Source organism: Talpa europaea, assembly GCF_964194135.1.
Source record: "Talpa europaea genome assembly, chromosome: 15".
Classification (NCBI taxonomy): domain Eukaryota; kingdom Metazoa; phylum Chordata; class Mammalia; order Eulipotyphla; family Talpidae; genus Talpa; species Talpa europaea.
The window spans coordinates 6,529,219-6,550,448 of NC_140083.1; the positions used below are offsets into that span (position 1 = coordinate 6,529,219).

The 21,230-nt window shown below is 53.3% G+C and overlaps 1 protein-coding gene across 1 annotated transcript in view; it reads left to right on the forward strand.

The window, feature by feature from the left end:
* CACNG2 (calcium voltage-gated channel auxiliary subunit gamma 2) overlaps positions 1-19,076 on the forward strand; it is a 100,937-nt gene extending 81,861 nt beyond the window's left edge. Inside the window, exons 2-4 of the mRNA XM_084254953.1 lie at positions 8,678-8,761; positions 16,313-16,453; positions 17,739-19,076. Coding sequence (XP_084111079.1) covers positions 8,678-8,761; positions 16,313-16,453; positions 17,739-18,274 — 761 coding nt within the window. The 3' untranslated portion in view covers positions 18,275-19,076. The remainder of the gene's footprint in view (positions 1-8,677; positions 8,762-16,312; positions 16,454-17,738) is intronic.
* The last annotated feature ends 2,154 nt before the right edge of the window (positions 19,077-21,230 follow it).

The window sequence follows — 21,230 nt, forward strand, 5'->3', positions numbered from 1 at the left end:
TCTTCCACTGGCAGGGACTCCTGAGATGCATTCCTTCACCTCCCCGTGTTTCCGTTTCCACGCCTTGAAAGTAGAAAAAATAATCAAGGGTTTTGTGAGGGTTGAGTTGAAAATGCTTAGCCCAGCGCTTGGCTCCTGGCACTTACCTGACCCAGAGTCACCTACCTGAGTCAGATGGTGAATTCTCAGTCCACCCAGACTGAGCCCTGTACCTCCTAGACTCCATTCCTGGGGACCAGGAACCCCTAGCCCACCCCATTATGGGACCCAGCTCAACCACCATAGCGAGCAGGACGTCAGTGAAGGTTTTCAGACGAGCCGAAGTGCTGGATGAATGGAAAAGTGGGTGACTTGCCCAGGATCACTTGATGAATAAAGGGCAGGACGAGGGCTCCTCACTGGTGGCAAAGTCGCTTTCCACCGCACAGGCGGCCTCTTAAGGTGAACTTAGAGCCATTGGCACATGACAGTATTTTTTTAAAGATTTATTTATGTATATATAGAAGAACTGGGGTACAGGCCAGAGGTGCAGGAGGTGAGAGGATTCACCAGAGTCAGAGTGGAGAGCAGAACAGGCAGACTGACTGGAGAGCAGAACAGGAAACACTGCTGAGGGGAGCAGTAGGGAGACAGGAGAGGTCTGCTGCACCATGTGGGCAGCTCCCTGGCCAGCTGGGGGATTGAACTTGTGCCACAGAGGCTACAGACAGCTTCACAGTGCTGCACTCAACCACTTATGCCACCAGGGAGGCCCCAGCACATGACAGTATTTATCCATGACCTACCAGCTCATGGGCTCCAGGGCTGACGGTCATTTTGCAGGGTCCCAGCAAATCAGGTCCCCTGTCCCCTGTCTGGCCCCCACCTGGAGCTGTCTTGACACATTGGAGTGTAATCATCAGCCCCTTGACTAGCCTGGAAGCTTCTGGAGAGCAAGGATCTTGCGTGTGACCCACCTGTGCCCCAGCAGGGGCAGTGGCCCTGACCCAGCACCTGCTCTGTCCAGCCAGGGAGCATGCCAGATCCTCCGTGCAGTGCTTCCTGCTCTTCTCACACCTCTCTGGCTAGGTCTCATTGTCTCCCCACTTTGCAGATGAGAAGACTGAGGTTCGGAGAGCTCCAGGACTCTAACTGGGGTACAAACTCAGGGGGGGCGCCTCCAGACTCAGGCTACCGCTGGTCTTTGCCTTCCTGAGCTGAATCGACCATATCTTTGGAAGGTTAAACCCCACGTTCTTTCATGGCCAGCAACAACACCCACAGTCTGCTTCATAGACTGTCTTAGGTCGGCTCCTTAGCTGTGTGGAGGCCCTTACATGGCACAGCCTTGCAGTCTCACTGTGGTGTAAAGTGGATCTGAGGTCTTCCTCAGTCATGGAAAGGTGTAGAGAAGAACAATAAAAATGAGCACTTCTGTGCTCACCACTGAGTGGAGAGATGGAGCTCGAAGTCACCACGTGCTCACCCTGCCACCACCCCTGCCTCCCTCACCACAAGACAACACCCTCTTGAGTTGTTTCCCTTTGCCGTGCATGGCTTCAGAGTTTCACCACGTACATGGGCATTTCTGAATGACCTACATGTTTCTAATTTGATAGAAGTGGGATTATTCCATATATATTTTTCTGCAGCACCATCTTTCTTTGGAATTATGTTCATGGAACTCACCTCTTAAGTGTGTAGCTTCAATTCAATTGTTTTCATTGCCATATAATATTCCATCATATTATTTTCCTCCAAGATATTAGCTTTTTTCCAGCACCAGAAGTGTGGATTGGTGCTAGGGTTTTGCTGTTATAAGCAGTGCTGTTGTGGACATTTTCATATGTCTCCTTATGCATACTTGCAAAGGCTTCTCCAAGGCAAATTGCTAAGAAAAATTGCTGGGTAGTCAGTATATACGTATTTTGAAATATTGTCAAATACGCTTTTAGTCAGAGAGGTGCGAAAGGGCCTGTGCCCCAGGGTTTCTAATCGTCAGCATAATGTCCATCTGTTTAGGAGAACGTAAGAGTGTAGGGTACACAAACACACCCACTGACTCATTTGTCCATTTGCTCAATAAGCATTTGTCATGTAGCCAGTATCATTAATTACAAGACACCATCAATGTAATAATGATTTTTCAGGAGAAAAGAGACACACTGCAGTAAATTAATCCATCAGCTATGAGACCCATCCCAATTCCAGAAACACTGAAATGTGCATGTGAGCAACTTAGAATCGCGGGGCTGTAGTGTGCTGGGGGAACTCTGGGAGAGATTCTGCTGGTGGAGCTCCTCTCAGCTGTTCTCAAGCAATGATATCAGCACAGAGAATATGACCAAAACAGACCCAAAGTGATCAAAACTTCACTGCCCAACCCAGTGTGATCCACGAGGCTTCCTGAAGCCTCAACACCATCTGGGTGCTTGTGTGAAATGCAGAGTCTTGGCCCTGCCCCAGGCCCAGCATGATCCCCAGGCAATGCTCATGTATATTAAAACCTATGCACGGGAGCATAGGGAAGGGAGGGCAATCAAGAAAGCCTCCCTGAAAGAGGCAGCATTTGAAGGAAAAGGAAGAGGGAGCATAAAAGGGAGTGGAGGGAGAGAGGAGGAACAGAGAAAAGGAGGGCGAGGGAGGTGAAGAAAAGGGGAAGGAAGAGGAGGCGCTACCCCCACCAAGCGCCTGCCTTCCGTCAGGAGCCACCTGGAGGCCTCGCGCCTGTTACCTTGTTGAGTCCTCAGAATCATCTCCTGGGACAAGGGTTAATATCCCTTTTTTACAGCCAAGGAAACTGAGGACAAAGAGGTCACGTAACTTGCTCCAGATCACACAGCTAATAGCTAGCAGGGCCAGGCTCAGAAGCCAGATCTTCCCGAGTCTTGCCCTGCGGCAAAAGGAAGGAATTAAAGCAGCGCTGGAGACAAGATGAGACCAGGATACAACTGGAGATTGTAGGAGCAAGTCCTTGCTGCCTTGCTCAGGACAAACAGGAAGGGCAGCACCAGGGAAGGCGTGAAGGAGGGAGGTGGAGGGGTGGGGGGAGAGAGGGGAGAAGAGATGTCCTATCCTATTCTAATCCCCCGCCCCCCATTCGAATCCCCCCGCCCCCCAGGACCTTGCACACAGTAGGCCTTCCAAACTCTCCAGTGAATGGATGAATGAATGAACAAATGCGCAAATGAGCAAACTCATGGACGACCACATAGGCTGTTGCTTCAAACCCCCCAGCACCAGCTGGTGCCAGCACTGTGCTGGGGGCTGGGGTTCCCCAGGGACCAGTCAGGCATCGCCCATCTGCCCGAGGCCTCCTGAAACCCTGCTGTCAGGGAGGGCCCTGCCAGCAAAGCACCAAGCCAGGAGCAGAAAAGATTCAAAACCCAAGAGAAAGCAGCTCCCACCAAACCCTTCATTTGCTTCACTTAAAAAATTACTTAGCCGCCCTCTCCCCGACCGCAGCCGGCGCCGTCCCTGCGCCCTCCCAGCTCCCTCGCTGTTCTTTCAGCTTCTCATGAATATGTGGAAAATAAAACAGCGTCTGCTCAGCCCCTAATGACCAGGTTTATGAAGAGCTTATTGTATCTCAAAGAAATGAGACAGCAGTTGGTGTTGTGAGGTATTAATGTGCTTTTTACAAAGCTGATGAAACCACCTTTTAAACTGCTTAATACCTGCAAGCTGAAATTTCCAGTTTGAAATGGTAAATTCCCGCAGGCAGCGCTGCAGCGGCCTGAGGCACAGCCCTGGGCCTCTCCCCTCAGCCTGGGGGCCTGGGTCAGTTCCACTGGGCCCTGGAGTTGTGAGGGCCTCTCCACTGCTGTGGGTGAGGGCTCAGTAGAGATTTTGTGATTGTTGGGCCACTGGATCGAAGTCCCTTATGGTTTTGGTGGGGAGTCCCCCCTACACCATCATCCTCCCAAAATTCAAGCCAACACCGCCTATTTGACGGGCAGTGAGGTGCCTTTGCTCAGTGCAACCTACACCACATGCCTCTGAGGGTTTGACTCCTGGTCCCTCTCCTGCCTCGCCCACCCAGTTCTCTAAACAGGACCAGTCTTTTTGTAAATTTCCACTTAGGATGCGTGTCATTGCTCCAGAAGACCCCTCATCCAGGTTACCCCTCATCCAGTGATGGGCTGGTCAAGGTTTAATCCCTTGCTCTTGGGGCAGAGAAGGAGGCCTTAGTATGGGATATCTGCCAATTCCTGTGGTGCAAACACTCCCCTCTCACCCAGGCTAACCTCAAGCTACTGCTGTGAGTTAGGAAGAGAGGCAAACCATCAGCTCCTATGAACTGGTACAAGCCAGCCCTAGTATACCAGAGCCCCCAAATCTGCTGGGGGGCTTCTCTGACCCCTGAGACAGTGTGCCCTCCTGGCTGTCCAGCCTGCCCCAGACTTAACTGCTGCGGGTCCATCTTTCTAGAACTCCCTTCTCATCCCCCACCACTTTCTTGTCACACTGCAGCATGCCCGCATGCACACACATAGCTCCTTCTCCACTTTATCAACTCAGCCACCTCCTCCTGCGAAGCCCTGTGTCACCACACACTCGCACGCCTGGATACGCTCCCCGTCTGTGTTCCCAGACACGCTCTGCTTTGTCACAACACAGATCCTGCTACCCCACAGCATCTGCTTCCCGTCTCCCACCCTAAACTGCACGTTCTGTGGGGACAGAAAAATATTTTTCCCTTTGTGTCCTCAGCAGGTTGCACAAAAGCACGCATGGCATAGTTGGTGCTACCTAAACATTAGCTGACCGGCTCTACTCCTACAAGGTCTTGCACATCCCTCTGGTGCTCCAACGGGGAAGTGTGGGCAGCACCTGGTGAGGCCCCTTCATCAACTCGTGGTGCAGACAGCGCCATCAACTAGTGCTTCAGAGCCTCACCATTTCTAAAATCTAAGCAATGATTTGGAGCTTATTGGAATAATTGGATGAATCATTTGCACTTCAACTTTTAACTCGTAAGCAGTTTCACAGTACACACTTGGTGGAGACAAAAACCAAAAGTGAACATTTACTTTTGTCTTGTATATTCATTTGTACGACCTCTGCCACTGCTAAATAATCTGAATGACACCCTTACCTCCCTGCCGCCTGAGCCACCCAGTTCAGGATCTTATGTTGCCAATAACCTCTCCCCTCCACTATCACAATCTTTTTCATCCACCTTCTGGTTCTCCCGGCCCACCCTCCTGTGCCCTTCTGTGAGAGCCCCCCACCCCCACCTCAGTTCCCACAATTGGACTCCCTAGGCCTCCAGTGCATTGACCCCACCCATTTCCTGCCCCCTTCACTTAGCTTTGAGTCTCATCCACCTGCATAGTCATGCCTTCCCCTCCCCTTCTCATACCCACTTCAGAGACCCCTCACAGCTAAAGCCAACTCTCCAGCTCAATGGCACTGACACCCTAGATGGGGCCCGAGGAACTGCACACCCTCAAGAGGGATCTTCAGCCCCCAACACACATAGTTCACGTCATGTACTCGTCCATTCCCGCTCCCAATCTCATGAGAAAAATTTCACTTCTAACCCTTCCTGCCCTTCCTCACTCTCAGTTGATGATCCTGCTTCCCATTTTGTCAAGAAAATAGAAGCAACCAGAAGCTCATACCACATCTACCCACCCCTGCACCTGCACCCACAGTGCGGCCTCCCTCCCATCACAGTGGACACACCATTGTCCGCCCCATCAAAGGCCACACCTGCACTGGCCTCCTGGACCTCATCCCCTCACATGGCATCTGCATTGCTCCCTCCTCTCTAAGGGTTCTTAGGTCTCCCCTCTCTACTGGAATATTCCCTCCAGCATCAGTAACGCATTAACCCCTGCCCCATCACAGAGCAGCCAGCAGAGTTGTAGACACCCCCTGAGCACAGTGCAGGGGGACGGAGGGAGGTTGCAGAAAGACAACAAAGGGTGTGGTGAGACTCAGGCAGCCAGACAGTATGTGCAAAGGTCCTGTGGTAGGAGAGAGCACATCGGAGGGCAGGCAGAGCTGGCACACAGAGAGGGAAGTGAATGGGAGGTGAGGCCAGACAGAAGTCGGGTCAGGTCCTGTTAAAGATGTTGAACTTTTTCCTAAGAGCACTGGGAAGCTATTGAGTGTTTTAAATTTGAGGTGAGTTGATCAGATTTGCATTTTCAATGGATCACGATGATTCCTCTGTCCAGAGGGGTGAGAGTTGTCGGGAAGTGACCAATGACGAGACTACTGAAGTCATCCAGAGAGGCAGGGTGGGGGCCTGGTGGCGGGTCTGCTATCAGTGGAGAGAATTGACCCCTTGGAAAGATTCTGGGGACTAGGACATCAGGACAGCATGCAATGAGGATGGGGGGCGTGTCGGGATGGTGACTGGACTTCATGAGGGAGTGATGGAGAAGCATCCTGGTCTCCTTGAGCTAGTCGGTGCCTCCAGAAAACCAGGGTTGAGGGCAAGATCATCATTCTAGGCCTGGAGGGGAGGTCAGATTGGACCTCACAGGAGAGGGTAGAGCTGCTGCTTATTTCATACACGCTCTCACCAAGCCTCTCTGGCACTCTCCTTCTGTGCCAGGCACTGTGCTGGGAGCCGACAGTCCAAGCACTACTGGGGCCCAGGCTCATGCTGGAGGAAGAGCAAGCTGCAGGGAGCAGGCCCGGCCGGGTTGCCACAAGAGCTCGGGGCCCTTAGATAAGGCGTGGGGCACCGCCCAGCAGCCCTGGTGCGGGCCTGACTGTCCCCAATTTGTTAGGCACCTGGGGCACGTCAGCACTGCTCTCTGCACCCCCCTCCTGCACAGACTCTTTATAAAGATGCCTGGCACCGAGTCGGAGCTGACGAAATATTTGTCAGATTGAATTGAGAGAAAATGAAAGTGCTTTGCAAAGTGCTTTTCAAATACACTGATTTGTGATTTTAACAATAGGGAGGATATTTTATCCACTTGGCAGCTGGTACAGAGACTCTTCGGGAGAGAAGTATGTGGGGGGAGGGGATAAGTTGGGGGAGGGGTCTCCAGTTAATGTGCAGAGAGGCCTAAGGGCACCTGTGCTTGGGACACCAGAGAAGAGGGGACACCAGGGTGGGGTGAGGAGCTGAGGACACTCCAGAAACTTGCCCTCTGGGACCATTCTGAGTGAACGCTGTGCTCTAGAGACCCTATAAAGCCTCAGTAACGTTGCCAGAAGCCCAGCCATGCTCTGGGGCATATTTCTCTGCAGAAGGGAAGCAGTGAATGGCGGGTTGGGGGTTGGGGGGGAGGTGAGGGCCACCATCTTCTTTATAACATGTAGTCTATAATAATAGCTAGAACTACCCAAAATACTCAGTTACATAAGCACCCCGTATCCTCCAGATTCAGCTCTATATCATAATGTCTTAAAATTCCTAAATATCTAGCATACATAATAAAACCTAGTCATGGCCTCTATAAGAAAATTAATTGCTAACATGTATTGAAGGTTGCATTCGTGAGGTTATATTAGCAGCCGTCACAGAAAAATCCCAAATGTCAGAGGCTGAAAAGGTCAAAGATCACTTTTCTCTCCCATCAATCCCCCCCACCCCATCACTTTTACTAATGTGCACTTTATATCCCGAGACAATCTACAGAGGAGGAACTTCTGTGATCTCCACCTTCAGGTGAGGAAACTGGGGCACCCCAGCAAGCCGAGCCAGACCAGCAGCCCAGCCACGGGGGGCTGCCTCTCACCCCCAGGCCGTCTCTGGGCACAGCGTCAACTGTTCATTCAGAGAAAGTCAGCGACATTCGCTGTCCTCTGCTGGTGCTGGGCTGTTTCGTGAATGAAACAGAAAACTCTGGGCTGGCAGGAAGAGGACTGTAAATTCTATGATGAGATTTGAAGCTTGCATTCATAGTTCGCTCATTCACTTGGTGGCGTGGGCGGGGGTGCTGTGGCCTTAGGCTAGAGGGTAAAGGTTTTCACCCCAGCTGATTCTCATCTCAGCCATCCCCAAGGAAATGGTGCATTTAGAATCAGGAGGCCTTGGTTGGAGCCCAGATTCCATCACATCCTGGTCACAGCGCTCACGCGAATCATTTTGCCTCCCTGAGCCTTAGTTTTGTGGTCTGTGAGGTGGAGAGGATGCTGTCCCTCTCACAGCCTGGAGTAGAGCTAAAATGAGTCCAATTCAAGAGCCTGGCCTGGGGCCCAGTCCTGGCGGGATCGTTCAGGCTGTGGGGGCTGGGCGCAGTGAATTCCTGCCGCTGCAGATGGGAAAGTGCTTTGCAAGCTCAGCCAAAGGCCGTGGGGCTGTTTGTCAGCACCACTGGGGGTCGACCTCGGAGAGCTATGGGCATGCAGGGTCATACCCAGCCGGGCGGACGCCCAGGGGCCCTGCGCTGACCACGCTCCTCAGCCTCCTGCCTGGCCATTCCCAGCCCAGAATCCAGCCTCCGATGCCCACGATGAGCTTCCGCTAACCCTCAGAAGCCTCCCAAGGAGGGAGGGCTGGTTTTGAAGTCTTGGACCTCAGATCCTCTCCGCTGCACCATGGTGGTGGGGGACAGGGGGAGGTTTGATTCACCAGGCAGATGTCCAAACGGACAAAGGGTTACCTCCTTCAGGGCCCAGAGAGAGAGCTGAGCCAGCTGCAGAAAAGCCAGAAGTCAGGAAGAGACCGGTGGGCCCCGAGCCCCCAAAACAATGCCTCATGTGCACCGTCTCCCTTGTTTTTCAGGGAACTTCAAAGGTCTGTGCAAGCAAATCGATCACTTCCCAGAGGATGCAGATTACGAAGCTGACACAGCAGAATATTTCCTCCGTGAGTGCATGTGATTTCTTATCTCCCTCCTGGTGGTGGGTCCTGCCCTGGCATCCTTCAGAGTGCCATCAAGAGGTCCCGGTCACAGCAGAGGGTCACAGCAGAGGGCAGGAATAAGCCGAGCTTCCCTTTTTTTCCTCCTGCCTGGAGGCCAAGCCTGACACATGCTGTTCCCACTACCTGCAACCCCTTACCCTCTCCTCTTTGTCTGGCAAACTCGTACTCATCCTCCTGGCCTCAGCTAAAATATCATCTCCTCCAGGAAGTCCTCCAGGGACTTCCCATAGGTTCCCAGAACACAGCACCTTTATCACACTATGGGGTCCTTGTCGCCTTGAACCATTTTCCTGTTAGTCCTTCCAGCTGTCCTAGACCAGACTCTCTCTTGTTCCTGTTATATTTCTGGCCCAGTACCTGACTCATGATAAGTACTCAGTAAATATTTCCCAAATAGCAGAAGACTCCTCAGGCAGTTCCAGACAGGGCCTTCCACTGAGACAATAAATGGGATTTTTTTTTTCTTCCCCCACAAGTCAAGTGAAAGTTAAATCCTGATGTAAGAGCTGCGATCTTAAATCCACCTGAGACATGTTATCAAGAGAAAGCATTTTGAGGTTCAAAGAAAATTTCTCAAGAGTCAGTAAAAACTAACAGGGTAAAATGTTCCCTGAGAAAGGGATTTCCAGGAGAGGGCCCAAGGGTCCTTGACACCAGGGACAGCAAAGCCAGTGACTGGAGGCCCCGCTTGAGGCCCTCAGGCAGCTCTGCCAGTGGGGGCGGGGGGGGGGGGGCGTTTGTTATCCTCCCAGGATCACCCCCTCTGCTCCCAGGTGCCCCTCCCAGCTACAGTGAGGTGGGGCCTGACCCTTGCTCCCCTCCCCCAGCGTCACCCTGGCAGCACTTTGATGACAACTGTAGCAGGCACTTTATGATCTAGAGCGGCCCTGTCTCTTTCAATAATGACTCTTCACATCAAACCCAGAGCTCAGGTCAGCCAGGAATCGGTGTCGTCGAAAAGCCCAGAGAACATGAAGTCAGCCAGGCAGCTGGGAAGAGAAAGGAAGAGAACATGATGCAATTTATAGACCGTTTTTTTTTTAAAGGGGGAAAAATATCTCACAATGTTCATCATTTCCTTTCATGAGTTCCCGCAAGACGCCGCCCTTAAGTGGGATTCCTACAGGGCCATTTTTGCCATTCCCCTCTGCTGAGTCTGGAGCTCTGAAAGAGCCTGGCATTGGCGTAAAGGCGGCTGGAGCACCTTCTGTGTGCAGGGCCCTGTGCTCAAGCTGGAGGCCAAGATGAATGATGGAGCCCAGTCCATGGCCCCGGGGAGAGCAGCGCCTGGCAGGGAGGGCTCTCGGAGAAACGGAGAAATGCAGCTGGGCGGCGATGCTGCCCTCCTACAGAGAGGAGCAAAGCTGATCCCGTGCCAGGGGCCACGCTGGGCGAGCACAGGGAAGGTGTCCTACTTTACCCGCTAGAGGGCAAGTGCACGAGGCAGGGGATCTGTCTCATGCCTGCTGTGCCTAGAACAGCTCCTGGAATACAGCATGCACTCAATAAATGCTGGCATTAAATAAAAGAAAGATGAAGGATTCGCCAGTGGCTATTCCTACCTTCTCTATACCTCCATTTCTTTTTTTATTGAGGCATCACTGACATATAACATTATGCACTGATATTTGCATGTACTGTGAAATGATCACAATAAGCACACCTAACCTCTCAGAGTTAGAGATTCTTTTTCTTGGGAATTTTCAAGATCTGTTTGCCACTTCCTCGATTTCCTTATTTTTTGGTTCCATGTTTTTGGTGCACGTTGGAGTCCCTGAACAAAAGACTTGACCTTATACTAGACTCCAAGGATTTGATTTGAGCTGACTTGATTCGACAATATTTTTTGAGCATTTATAACAGGCGTCAGCAAGCTTCTGTAAAGGACCAACGAGTAAATATCTGAAGTTTTATGGGTTTTATGGTCTCTGTCCTAACTGCCCACCAGATCATCTCAGCACAAAAGCAGCCTTAGCCAGCACCCAAGCAAGTGACAGAGGCTGAGCTCTAATCAAACTTAACTTTACAAAAACAAGCACCAGGTAGCATTTTCCAGGGCTTGCTGACCTTTGATCTATAATATGCTAATTTCAGGCTAGACAACAAAGGTAATTTTTTAAAGCTGCCAGATGTGAGTTCCTATGACTCCCTTTTAAGTCTGGCCTGGCGGAACTAGAGAATGGCAGATGGGCTCCGGGCCCACGGAGGTGGGCAGGGCTGGGACAGAGGTGGGTGTGGCTTCTTGGTTGGTGGGCGTGGCCTGAGTCAGCGCTGGACCAGGTGTGTTCAATTCAACCACAAAAGGCACCTGCTGCGTGAGAGGCCATAAAGGGGAGTCCATAATGGACGAAAGCAGCCCCCGCCCCTGAGGGCTTGCTGTCTGCCAGACCCAGGAACCTGACGTGTATGCTGCAGGCCCGGACAGAAGTGTGGCTGCTGCGGGAGCCTGGTCCCTAACCCAGACAGCAGGAAGGACTCCCTAGGGAAGGTGGCAGCAAAGCTGTGGCTCTAGAACATTCATTCGCTCATCCCCCCCCCTTCATTCATTCAGGATGTGTACCCCAAGCGCTCAGGGTGCACAGGCCCTACTGTGGGCGCAGTGGCAGGAAGGGCAGGAGGAGGGACCCAAAGGTGAACAAAACAAAAAACAAAACCATGCCTTTGTGAAGGTCACTGCAGCGGAGGAAACAAGCAATGAGCAAGCACACAGCGACCCCCACGAGGGACCCAGAGCAAGGGGAGCAGTAGAGGGTGAGCCCCGCGAGAGCCAGGGGAATGGGTATTGCTCAGACACAGGAAATGAGCTAAGAGGATTTCAGGGAAGCAGGTACCCCAGGAGGGAACAGCAAGAGCAGAGGCCTGAGGCAGCTGGGAGATGGAGCGAGTGAGAGGGGAGGCTGGAGGGGGAGCGAGCAGATCCAGCCCCTCAACGGGAGATGCACAGGAGCAGGGAGGACTTGGGGTTCTTACTCCTCTGAGTCGGGAACAAGCAGGAGCAGGCACTGACTGCCGTGGCGGGGGCAGGGCAGAGCATAAGAGGGTGAAAGAGGAGGCAGGGAGGCCAGCTGATCGTGTCAGCTGTGGTGACGGTGAGAAGGGGGAGTTTGGGGTGCAGGTCACACAGCAGCAGGGCGGCCAGGTGTAGTGGCAGGAATGGGCACAGTGCAGGTTTTCTATGACCCGAGCAGACAGGTGAAGGAGGGAGTCCTGGAGCCCTTGGTGACTTTTGCAGGCTTTTATTGGGATTTACCAGGTACACGGCAGTTAGGGGTGCCGGGGGCCGGGAGGCTAGCAGGCCTCCCAGCCCCCAGCAAGTCTTCACTCTTCCCGTGGTTCTCTTTCTTCTCTGCTTCTTCTGGTGTCCCCGTCACGCCGCCCTTATAGGCCCAGTCTCAGCCCAGGTGAATCCCATCTCCATACGCCCACACCCTACTCCAGGTGCCGCCATGAGGCGTGCATTCAGGACCGCAAGGATCCCTCATCCATCCTAATGGCAGGAGGGCAGAAAAGCCTGACACTTTTGTACCTTACCCTACACCAGGTGATGGGGGGGGCGGGCGTGGGACAGGACCCTGTTGGGTTTCCAGAGGACGAAGAGGAGGCACGGGGCCCAGGGGGAAATCCAAGAGGGTAGAAAGGAATTCAGTGAGACACGCGCAGGACCCTGTGCCCCAGAGCAGCAGCTCTCTATGAGGGCACATGCTATGCCTGCCTCGGACCCAGAGGGGCGGCGTGCGGGCAGGGTGGGCTGCAGAAAGACAGATGGAGCTCCCACTGGCACCAGGTCAGGGACACAGGCCACCAACTCCACTGGCCTTAAAGGCCAGATCTGCCCTGGAACAACCCTGCCTCCCCAGTGCCCCAGCGCCCGGCGCGCAGCCAGCAGGCTTCCAGAACCGTCAGTGTCTGGTGCAGGACTGCGGGCTGGCCGGGCAGCTCCGATAAAACCTCTGAGAATCTTTTCTTCGGTTCTTGGGGCTGAGCACCCTGGTATGAGGAGGTGAGGAGATGGAGCTGCCCGGACCTTTTCGGCATCAGCAGACTTGAGTTCGATTGACAGTTCATCCTCTGGTCTGCCTGGTGCCTTAGTGATCAGAACACAGTCTCCCTGCCTGAAAAATGGGGGGTCACCTAGCAAATAGAATCACAGTGAGAAAAGAGGTCAGGGTCTGGAGCACCCACTCTTCACCCCCTGCCCCAGGCACCCCCCCAATTCCCCCACTTGAGTATATGACATCAGGTTTGAAAGACCACTTGGAAGCAGCTATATTAAAATATTTATATGTATATAAATTACATTTATGCATTATATATAACATTTATATATTTACAGATATTATATATATGTTATAAATTTCCTCAATGATATGTATGCCTCTCTGGGAATTCACACGCATTTATTCATTCATTCAGCATGTTCTTTATGTTTATTCAGTCGTACCTACTATCGCGTGTGGGGCACTGCCGTGGGTGCTGAAGATTACAGCGTGAACAAAGCAGACCAAATCTGTGCTCTAATGGAAGGAGAAAGACATTACACAAAGAAATAAGCAAACGAAAAACATCTTACATGGTGCTAAGTGCTCTGGTGAAATGCAGCAAAGGGAGGGAGCAGAGAGGAACAGTGGAGACAGCCCTTTTTGTATAAGATGGCCAGGGAGGGCTCCCAGGAGGAGGTGACATTCAGGGTGTGATGGTTCCCCCAAAAAATATCAACTTCTGTGACTGTGGCCAGAGCTGCATGTTTGGGGATAGGGCCGGAGGTGGGAAGACACAGGGGAGCTGTCAACCCTGCGAGCAGTGTGATCCCAAGAGCTCCTGCCAGGCACGGTGTCCGCTGAGGAGCTGGCTCTGAGTTCTTTCTTCCCAGTAAAGCAGTGGTATGAGCTGGGTGGACACAGCCCTGGCCTTGTTCCTATCGTTACCAGCCTCGGAGGTTTTCCTAAACCCGAGTCCCTAGAAGAGCTGCACAAAAGTTCTCCCGCAAGCTGAACCACCCAGAAGGGTACATGCCCGTAGCCCCTCAAACTCCTATGAAGTCTCAAGGCCCATGAAACAAGTGCAGCTTCTTCCTTCTCTTGCAAGGGCGAGCAATGCACGCATCCCACAGTCTTTCTAGAGCCTCCAGCCTGCCTGGCCCTCTCCTAGGTGCTGAGGATAGGATAGCGACCCCCCCCCCACCCCACCCCCGTGTACCCGCTGCCTGCTGTGTCTGTGTCTATACATGAGGGCCTGAGTCTGCCACCGTCTGTCTTCCAGTGCCTGGCCTTTGTGTCTAAGTTTCTGAGTTCCTGTTTGTATGTGCCTGTTTGTGTGCATATAGGTGCTGGCACGGTGTGTATCTGTCTGTCTGCCTGTGTTGTATTCTTTAGGAGACAGTACAATATTTTCCAGCTGTCCCAATTTGAGATTTTCTGGAGGGGAAGAGAGGCGGTTCAGAGAAATTTAGTTCCCCTCCACAGCCAGGTATTAAGCACCTACTGGGTGCTGAAGCCCTAATTCCACCTAAAGCCCAGGACTAGTAAGGGCAGGGCTGTCCCCACTCGACAATCTGGGGCTGGGGGTGATGGGCCCAAAGCTGCTGACCCTGACACTCTGTCCAGGGGCAGAGGGGAGGTAGGGGCTGACAGCCACTCCAATAGCATCACTGCTTCTGCGGGGGAACTGACCGTGGGGCCTGAGCTGGAGCAGGTAGACCAAGAGGAGAAGAGCTGCTTAGACCAGGGTGGATGTGGAGGCTGAGGCTGAGAACTATTCTGGTTGATTCTTGATGTATTTGAGGCAGAGCTGCAGGGTTTACTGACAGCCTGGGTGGGGGAGGTGAGAGGACTCCTGACTGCAAGCATCCTGGCTGGGATTCGGCTGAACAATGCAGCCTTCTGAGGCCAGAACGCAGAACGGGGCTGGGCGAGAGATGACCGCTCTGTTTTCTCTGTTAGGGAATCTTCTTCCCCACTAGACCGTGAATAGCTTGAGCACACAGAAAGGAGGAACTGCAGAGAGAGAGTTCCTCTCCCACCCACCCCCACCCCTAGCCAGGAGATGTTTGCTGAGGGAATAAATGCGGATCCATCCTCTGGAGGGCGGCCTGGCACATCCACCTTCTTCCCAGAGTGAGGCCAGAGGCGGATCCTGGTCTCAAACAGATCCAAATCCTCCTTAACCTCCTCAGGGCAGCCCCTCTTCCCATGCCCCCTTCCCCATGCCCCTGCTGGTGCCATCAGGAGCTGGGAGTGTCCTACCTACTAAGGATGGGAGATGCGGGGAGACTGGGTGTCAAGGTCTGACTTGAGCTTTGAGTTCAAGGTGAGTTTTGGTGACCTTGGGCAAGTGACATAGCTCCCCTGAGCCACACGAAGACCATCCAACCCTTGGGGCGCTCCGAAGCTGCAGTGAGACGAGGGCTCAGGTGGTGCCTTCTTAGCGTTCCCTGGCTGCCCCAGGGGAACACGTGAAGAAGCCCCCCACCTTCTTCTGCCACGTGTGATGCATCCTCCCCACTCCCACCATGTGGGAAGGTCCCCCAGCCCCAGTTGCCCATTTTACAAATGTGGAAAACTGAGCCTAGAGAAGGACAATGTGTCACCCTCAGTCCTGCCTCACAAGACTGCCTGGAGAGACGTTCCTGCCAGGGTCATCACGGCCAGTGCGGCTAAACTGTAGTGGACATGCATGTGTGGCAGCCCATCCCTTTTACGGTCACAAACTTCCCCATCCAATGCAGAATGGGAAAGAGCATAGGGAGAGACGCCCAAGTGCCCAGGACTCCTTCCAACCCAGTGCACCTATGATTCTATCCCATTAAAATGGATCAAATCCCTAATGGGGTAACAGAGATAAACAGCTTGACACTCTGCCCAGAAAAGAGGGAGTCTGCCCTCCCTATACCTAATTCTGTGAGTCTTTTGATTAAAGGTCACACCAGAAATAGGTAAGATGGCAGCCTGGTCTGGCTGATTCAAATCCACGCCCTGTGGTTCCCTAACCACAGCCTCTCAGGGTGCCCCAAGTCTCCCAAAATGCAAAGGAGGGAGATAATAACTTTGTCTAAAGAAATCAGGGAAGGCTTCATGGAGGGAGTGATTTTGAGTTGGGTTTTGATGGGTGAATAGAAGTTTGCTGAGTGAAAAAGGGCAGGAAAGACATTCAAAGGAAGAAAGCTCAGTATGTTAAGTCAGAAGCATGCAATGATGTGTCATGGGAAGTTTGTGGACTGGACAAGGGGACCTGGAGGCATGAGACTGGAGGTGGGCAGAGACCAAGTCACACAGGCCCCTGTGGGTCTGATGGAGTTTGGTCCTTGAAGCAGAGGGGAGGCCCTAAGGGGCTGTTAGCTGAGCAGTGGCTTGTTCCCTCTCCCTCCCTCCCTATGTTGCTAAGCAACCTCGACTCTGGGCCTGTCCGTACACCCCCATCCCCGTGGTTAGCTCTCCCTCCTGTGTCCCTCCTCTCATGGCCACACCATTCTCTCTCTCCTTGCCCCACGTTCTACAGGGGCTGTGAGGGCCTCAAGCATCTTCCCAATCCTAAGTGTAATTCTGCTTTTCATGGGTGGACTCTGCATCGCAGCTAGCGAGTTCTACAAGACTCGACACAACATCATCCTGAGTGCCGGCATCTTCTTCGTATCTGCAGGTAATGGCCGCTGAGCCAGCAGGGAGAAGGCAGAGGATCTGATAGAAGGAAGGGGGCGGGGCCTCCAGACCCTGAACCAGGCCGAGTTGCAGGGAAGACAGGTTGACTGGGGCTCCCACCCCACACCAACACCTGAGCCCCCACGGAGTCCCTGGCCCCATGGCCCATCTCCTTCCACCTCTCGCAAAAGGACCAAACTCAGGGGCCTCTTAGGATCTGAGGCCTGACCTTTCTTGCCCCCTCCCCCTGGGGTCCTGTCCAGGTGGGAGCAGTCAGACCCCAAAACCACAATATGCAGCTGGTTACATGATGAGCCCCGGCTGCTTCAAATGCCAGAAAAAGAAAAGGGGCTGTAGTAGGAGGCTTTAGTGAGAATGACTAACGTTCGAGGGGCAGTTACCGTGCCCCAGCCCTCACGTGCATTGAATCTTCTCCACCCCTCTACAGGAGTCAGTCCTCTCTTTATCCCCATTTTAAAGACCTAAAAACTCAGACTAAGGCCACCTTGCCAAAGGCTTTGCATCCAGGCAGCCTGGCTCCAGGAGCCAGTCTCAACCCTCCACTAAGCCAGCTTCAAATCCCTGTGCAGCCTTGAGCAAGTAACTCAGCCCCCTGTTCTTCATTTCCTCACTATCATCTGCAAACCCCTTGAAAGACACTCAGCAGGGCCTCCCTGGTGGTGCAATGGCTTAAGTCTCAGCACTGTGAAGCTATTGGCAGCCACTGCAGCACAAGTTTGATCCCCGGCCAGGGAGCTGACCCACATGGCGCAGCAGACCTCTCCTGTCTTGCCCGCTGCTCCCCTCAGCAGTGTATTTCAGCGGATCCCCCTGTTCTGTTCCCTACTCTGTCTCTGGTGAGTCCTCTCACCCCCCACCCCACCCCCCCACACACACACATACACACACCTCTGGCCTACACCCAGTTCTTGTATGCATAAAATAAATAAAATTTAAAATAAAAGAGGCACTCAGCAGAGTAAACGCCCGATAAGCAATATTGTCATTATCATTCCTGTTATAGAATTCCTCTCCTCGCCCCTCTTCCATGTGTTTCCATGAGGTCTTCCCTTTCTGGCTTTCTCCCAGCGGGATGGTAAAACGTTGAGGTGACACCTGTCATGGTCCCTCTGCAAGACCAAGTCCGTGGGTTCTCCCCGAAAACGAAAACACAGGCACAGGGAACCCCTTGGGCCGCCCCAGCCTCCGACCCCACCCGCAGCCCTGCGGCCTCCTGGACACTAACCCTGCTCTGCGCCCGCGCGCGCGCGCTCCTGTCCCCGCAGGTCTGAGCAACATCATCGGCATCATCGTGTATATATCAGCCAACGCCGGAGACCCCTCCAAGAGCGACTCCAAAAAGAATAGTTACTCGTACGGCTGGTCCTTCTACTTCGGGGCCCTGTCCTTCATCATCGCCGAGATGGTCGGGGTGCTGGCGGTGCACATGTTTATCGACCGGCACAAACAGCTGCGGGCCACGGCCCGCGCCACGGACTACCTCCAGGCCTCCGCCATCACCCGCATCCCCAGCTACCGCTACCGCTACCAGCGCCGCAGCCGCTCCAGCTCCCGCTCCACCGAGCCCTCACACTCCAGGGACGCCTCCCCCGTGGGCATCAAGGGCTTCAACACCCTGCCGTCCACGGAGATCTCCATGTACACCCTCAGCAGGGACCCCCTGAAGGCCGCCACCACGCCCACCGCCACCTACAACTCCGACAGGGATAACAGCTTCCTCCAGGTTCACAACTGTATCCAGAAGGAGAACAAAGACTCTCTCCACTCCAACACAGCCAACCGCCGGACCACCCCCGTATGAAGCCCCCGGGCCCGCCCGCGCTGGGCAGGGCTGGGCAGGGCAGGGCCTGGTGGTCAGTCCCGGCCGAGCGCCCAAGAGGGGCGCAGCCTGCGCGGGGTGGGCCGGGGCGGGGGGTGGGAGGGCGGGAGAACCAAACCATCCCCGGGGAAACCTTCCAAAAGCAAAAAACAAAAAAAAACAAAAAAACAAACAAAAAAAAAAGAGAAAAACATAACAAGTAAATTTAAAAAAAAAAAAGAACACATAGAAGAGGAACAAAGCAGCAAAACCGCAGGAAATGTGACAAAATATAAACGAGGGAAAGAAAAACAAACTTTAAAACAAGCGAGAGGATAAAAATTTAAACTAGACAATAAATCTAAAAGAAAATGCATGATTTCCCATGTACCATTATTTTAACATTTAATAAAAACCAATTTAAATGAAAAAAAATAAAAGGGAACCAAGATAACATTAAAGGGGAGGGGAAATGAGCGGAAAGGAAGATGTTCTTTGCATTTATCAGGGGTTTGTGTTTTGTTTTGTTCTGTTCTGTTCTGAACAGGGGGAGAGTTGTTTTCTGTTCCCTTTGACCCCAAGCAGGCTCTGCCTCCCTGGGTGAGCTGGGGGTGGAGACTCAGGGGCCCCAGGGCCAGGTGAGCCTCCGGTCACTGCCAGGTCCCTGGAACCTCGGCACGGGTGCCCCAGGACGGCTGCGCAAGCACCAGGGCTCGCCAGCTGGCTCCACCCAGCACTGATGGGGCAAGTGTGGGCCTCCAGGTGACCCATGAGTCCTTGGCCCCCTCCTCCGTGAAAGGTGCCTGGAGGGGGGTGCACTTGGGGCTTCTCCAGCCCCAGGTTCCCAGTCCTTAATGGTCCTTAACCCACTGTGATGACTTCCTCGGCCTTGAGGGAAGGGAAGGAGAGGGGACGGCTGCCGGTGGCCGCAGAGATTGCCGGAAATCCCGGAATCCTCAGGGTGAGCTTCTTGGGGTCCCCACCCCAAGATCCTGTCCTTGGGGTCAGGAGATGCCCACCCCCCTAGGGGATACAAAGCAGCTCTCCCTCCTCACCCCTCACCTCAGGGCCATCCAATGACCCTGGGGCGATGGTGGACCCTAGACTCATAGGCCCCCTGCCCCCTGCGAAGGGGGCTCATTGACCCTTTGGGGGTCCTTGGACTCGCTGAAGCCCCCTTGGGACCCAGCAGTCCAACAATGACACTGCAAAAAGGTTTCTTTTTAAAAAAGAAAAAGAAAATCAAGTGGTGATTTTTTTTTAATAAAAAAACCACAGACTATAAATAAATGTAAATATATAATAAGTGGATTTACTTGCAAGAAAATCAGATAGTATTTTTCTTTTAATTCTTTTCCAGCTTTAAACTGTGAAGACAAAAAAAAAAAAAAACAATGGGTGGGGTGGGGGTCTTAAACTTTAGCAGGGAACTTGTAAAGAGAAAACAGAAAACAAATATACAAACCCATTTTTTAAAATAACGTGAGAGATTTGAGCTGGGCTTAAGGCAGGACAGAGAGGAGAAAGGCCCAAGGGAGCTGCAGGGGGATTCTGTGGTGAAAATGTCTTCCTATACCAGGAAGGTGCTGCTAGTGTGGAACAAAAAGACAACCACAGTGGAGGATCTGGTCTACACAAGGGAGACCGCACACCCCACTCCCCCCCACTCCCGCACACGCACACAGTCCTCCAGGTCCAGCACGACAGTCACTCACAAGGAGCTTTGTCTACACCCTCCATCCCATACACGGCCACCGGGGTTCTGATTCACACCCTTGGAAGCCACTGTCCACAACAGCGTCACATCGGCCTCTATGCTCACAGCGTTCTCCCACCACGCCCCCAGAGCATGCGCGCGTACCTGCGTGCATGTGGGCAAGAGCGTGTGCGTGCACGTGTGCACACACACGCACACACACAGACCCTGCTCGCGTGCATGGAAAAGGCACCAGTCTAGAAGCTGGACTCTGGACTCCCTTGCTGCCTGGCCTCTCTGGGCCTGAGCGTCCCCCGCGTAAGCGTGTGGATGGACTCAGATGAGCTCCCAAAGGCCTATTTTTATTCCCTGTGTCACTGACTTTTGAGACCTGCCACCTGCCCAGAGGAAGATGCCCGGAGATACCCAAATAGCTGCCACCCAGGCCCCAGACATTGAGAACATTCCCAAATCCACCACGCAGACACATGCACACATGCGCATGCGCGCGCACACACACACACACACACACACACACACACACACACACACACACACACACACACACACACACACACACACACACACACACACACCCTGTATGCCTCCTCACTGTGCTCCCAACACCCTGTCCCCACCTCCAGTGTCAAAGCAAAAACACACCCACGTGAGCAAACATATCCAGCCGTTCAGACAGAGAGGGCAAAGCACCACAGGTCCCCAAAGCCACTCTGCATTTTGTGTCCCCTTTCCTCAATACCATACCCGGGTCACAGAGGTGAGGAGGGCCTTGAGAGGTGCCCCAATCGTGAGCATCCCCCTCTGTCTCTGGGGGTCAGAAAAAAGAGTTTTGCTGGGAGAATCAGGCCAAGAGGATGGAGAGGAGAGCTTTAGAAAAGTTCCTGTCCCAGGGTGAAGACCAGCCCCCAAGTGAAACTCTCACCCAGTAGTAAAGTCTGGGGGTGTCCAGTGTTTCTCCCCTTTCTTTCTTCCCAGAGCCACAAGGGCCAGTGCAGACTGACGGAAACCCCACTGATTCTCAGAGCCGGAACGTCAGCTGCCGGGAGTCACTCTGCTCCCAGCGAGGGGCCCTGCAGCCCACAGGGGCACATCTTGGTTCTTCTCTTTCTTGAGCATCTCCTGGCCAGTTGGGGGTGCTATCCAGGCTCGGGAGGGCTTGCACACCCTCAGCTGCCCTTCGCATCTTTAGTCTCGGAGAGGAAAGTTCTTTTCCCAGATCAGCAGCAGCTGGAACCTACAACT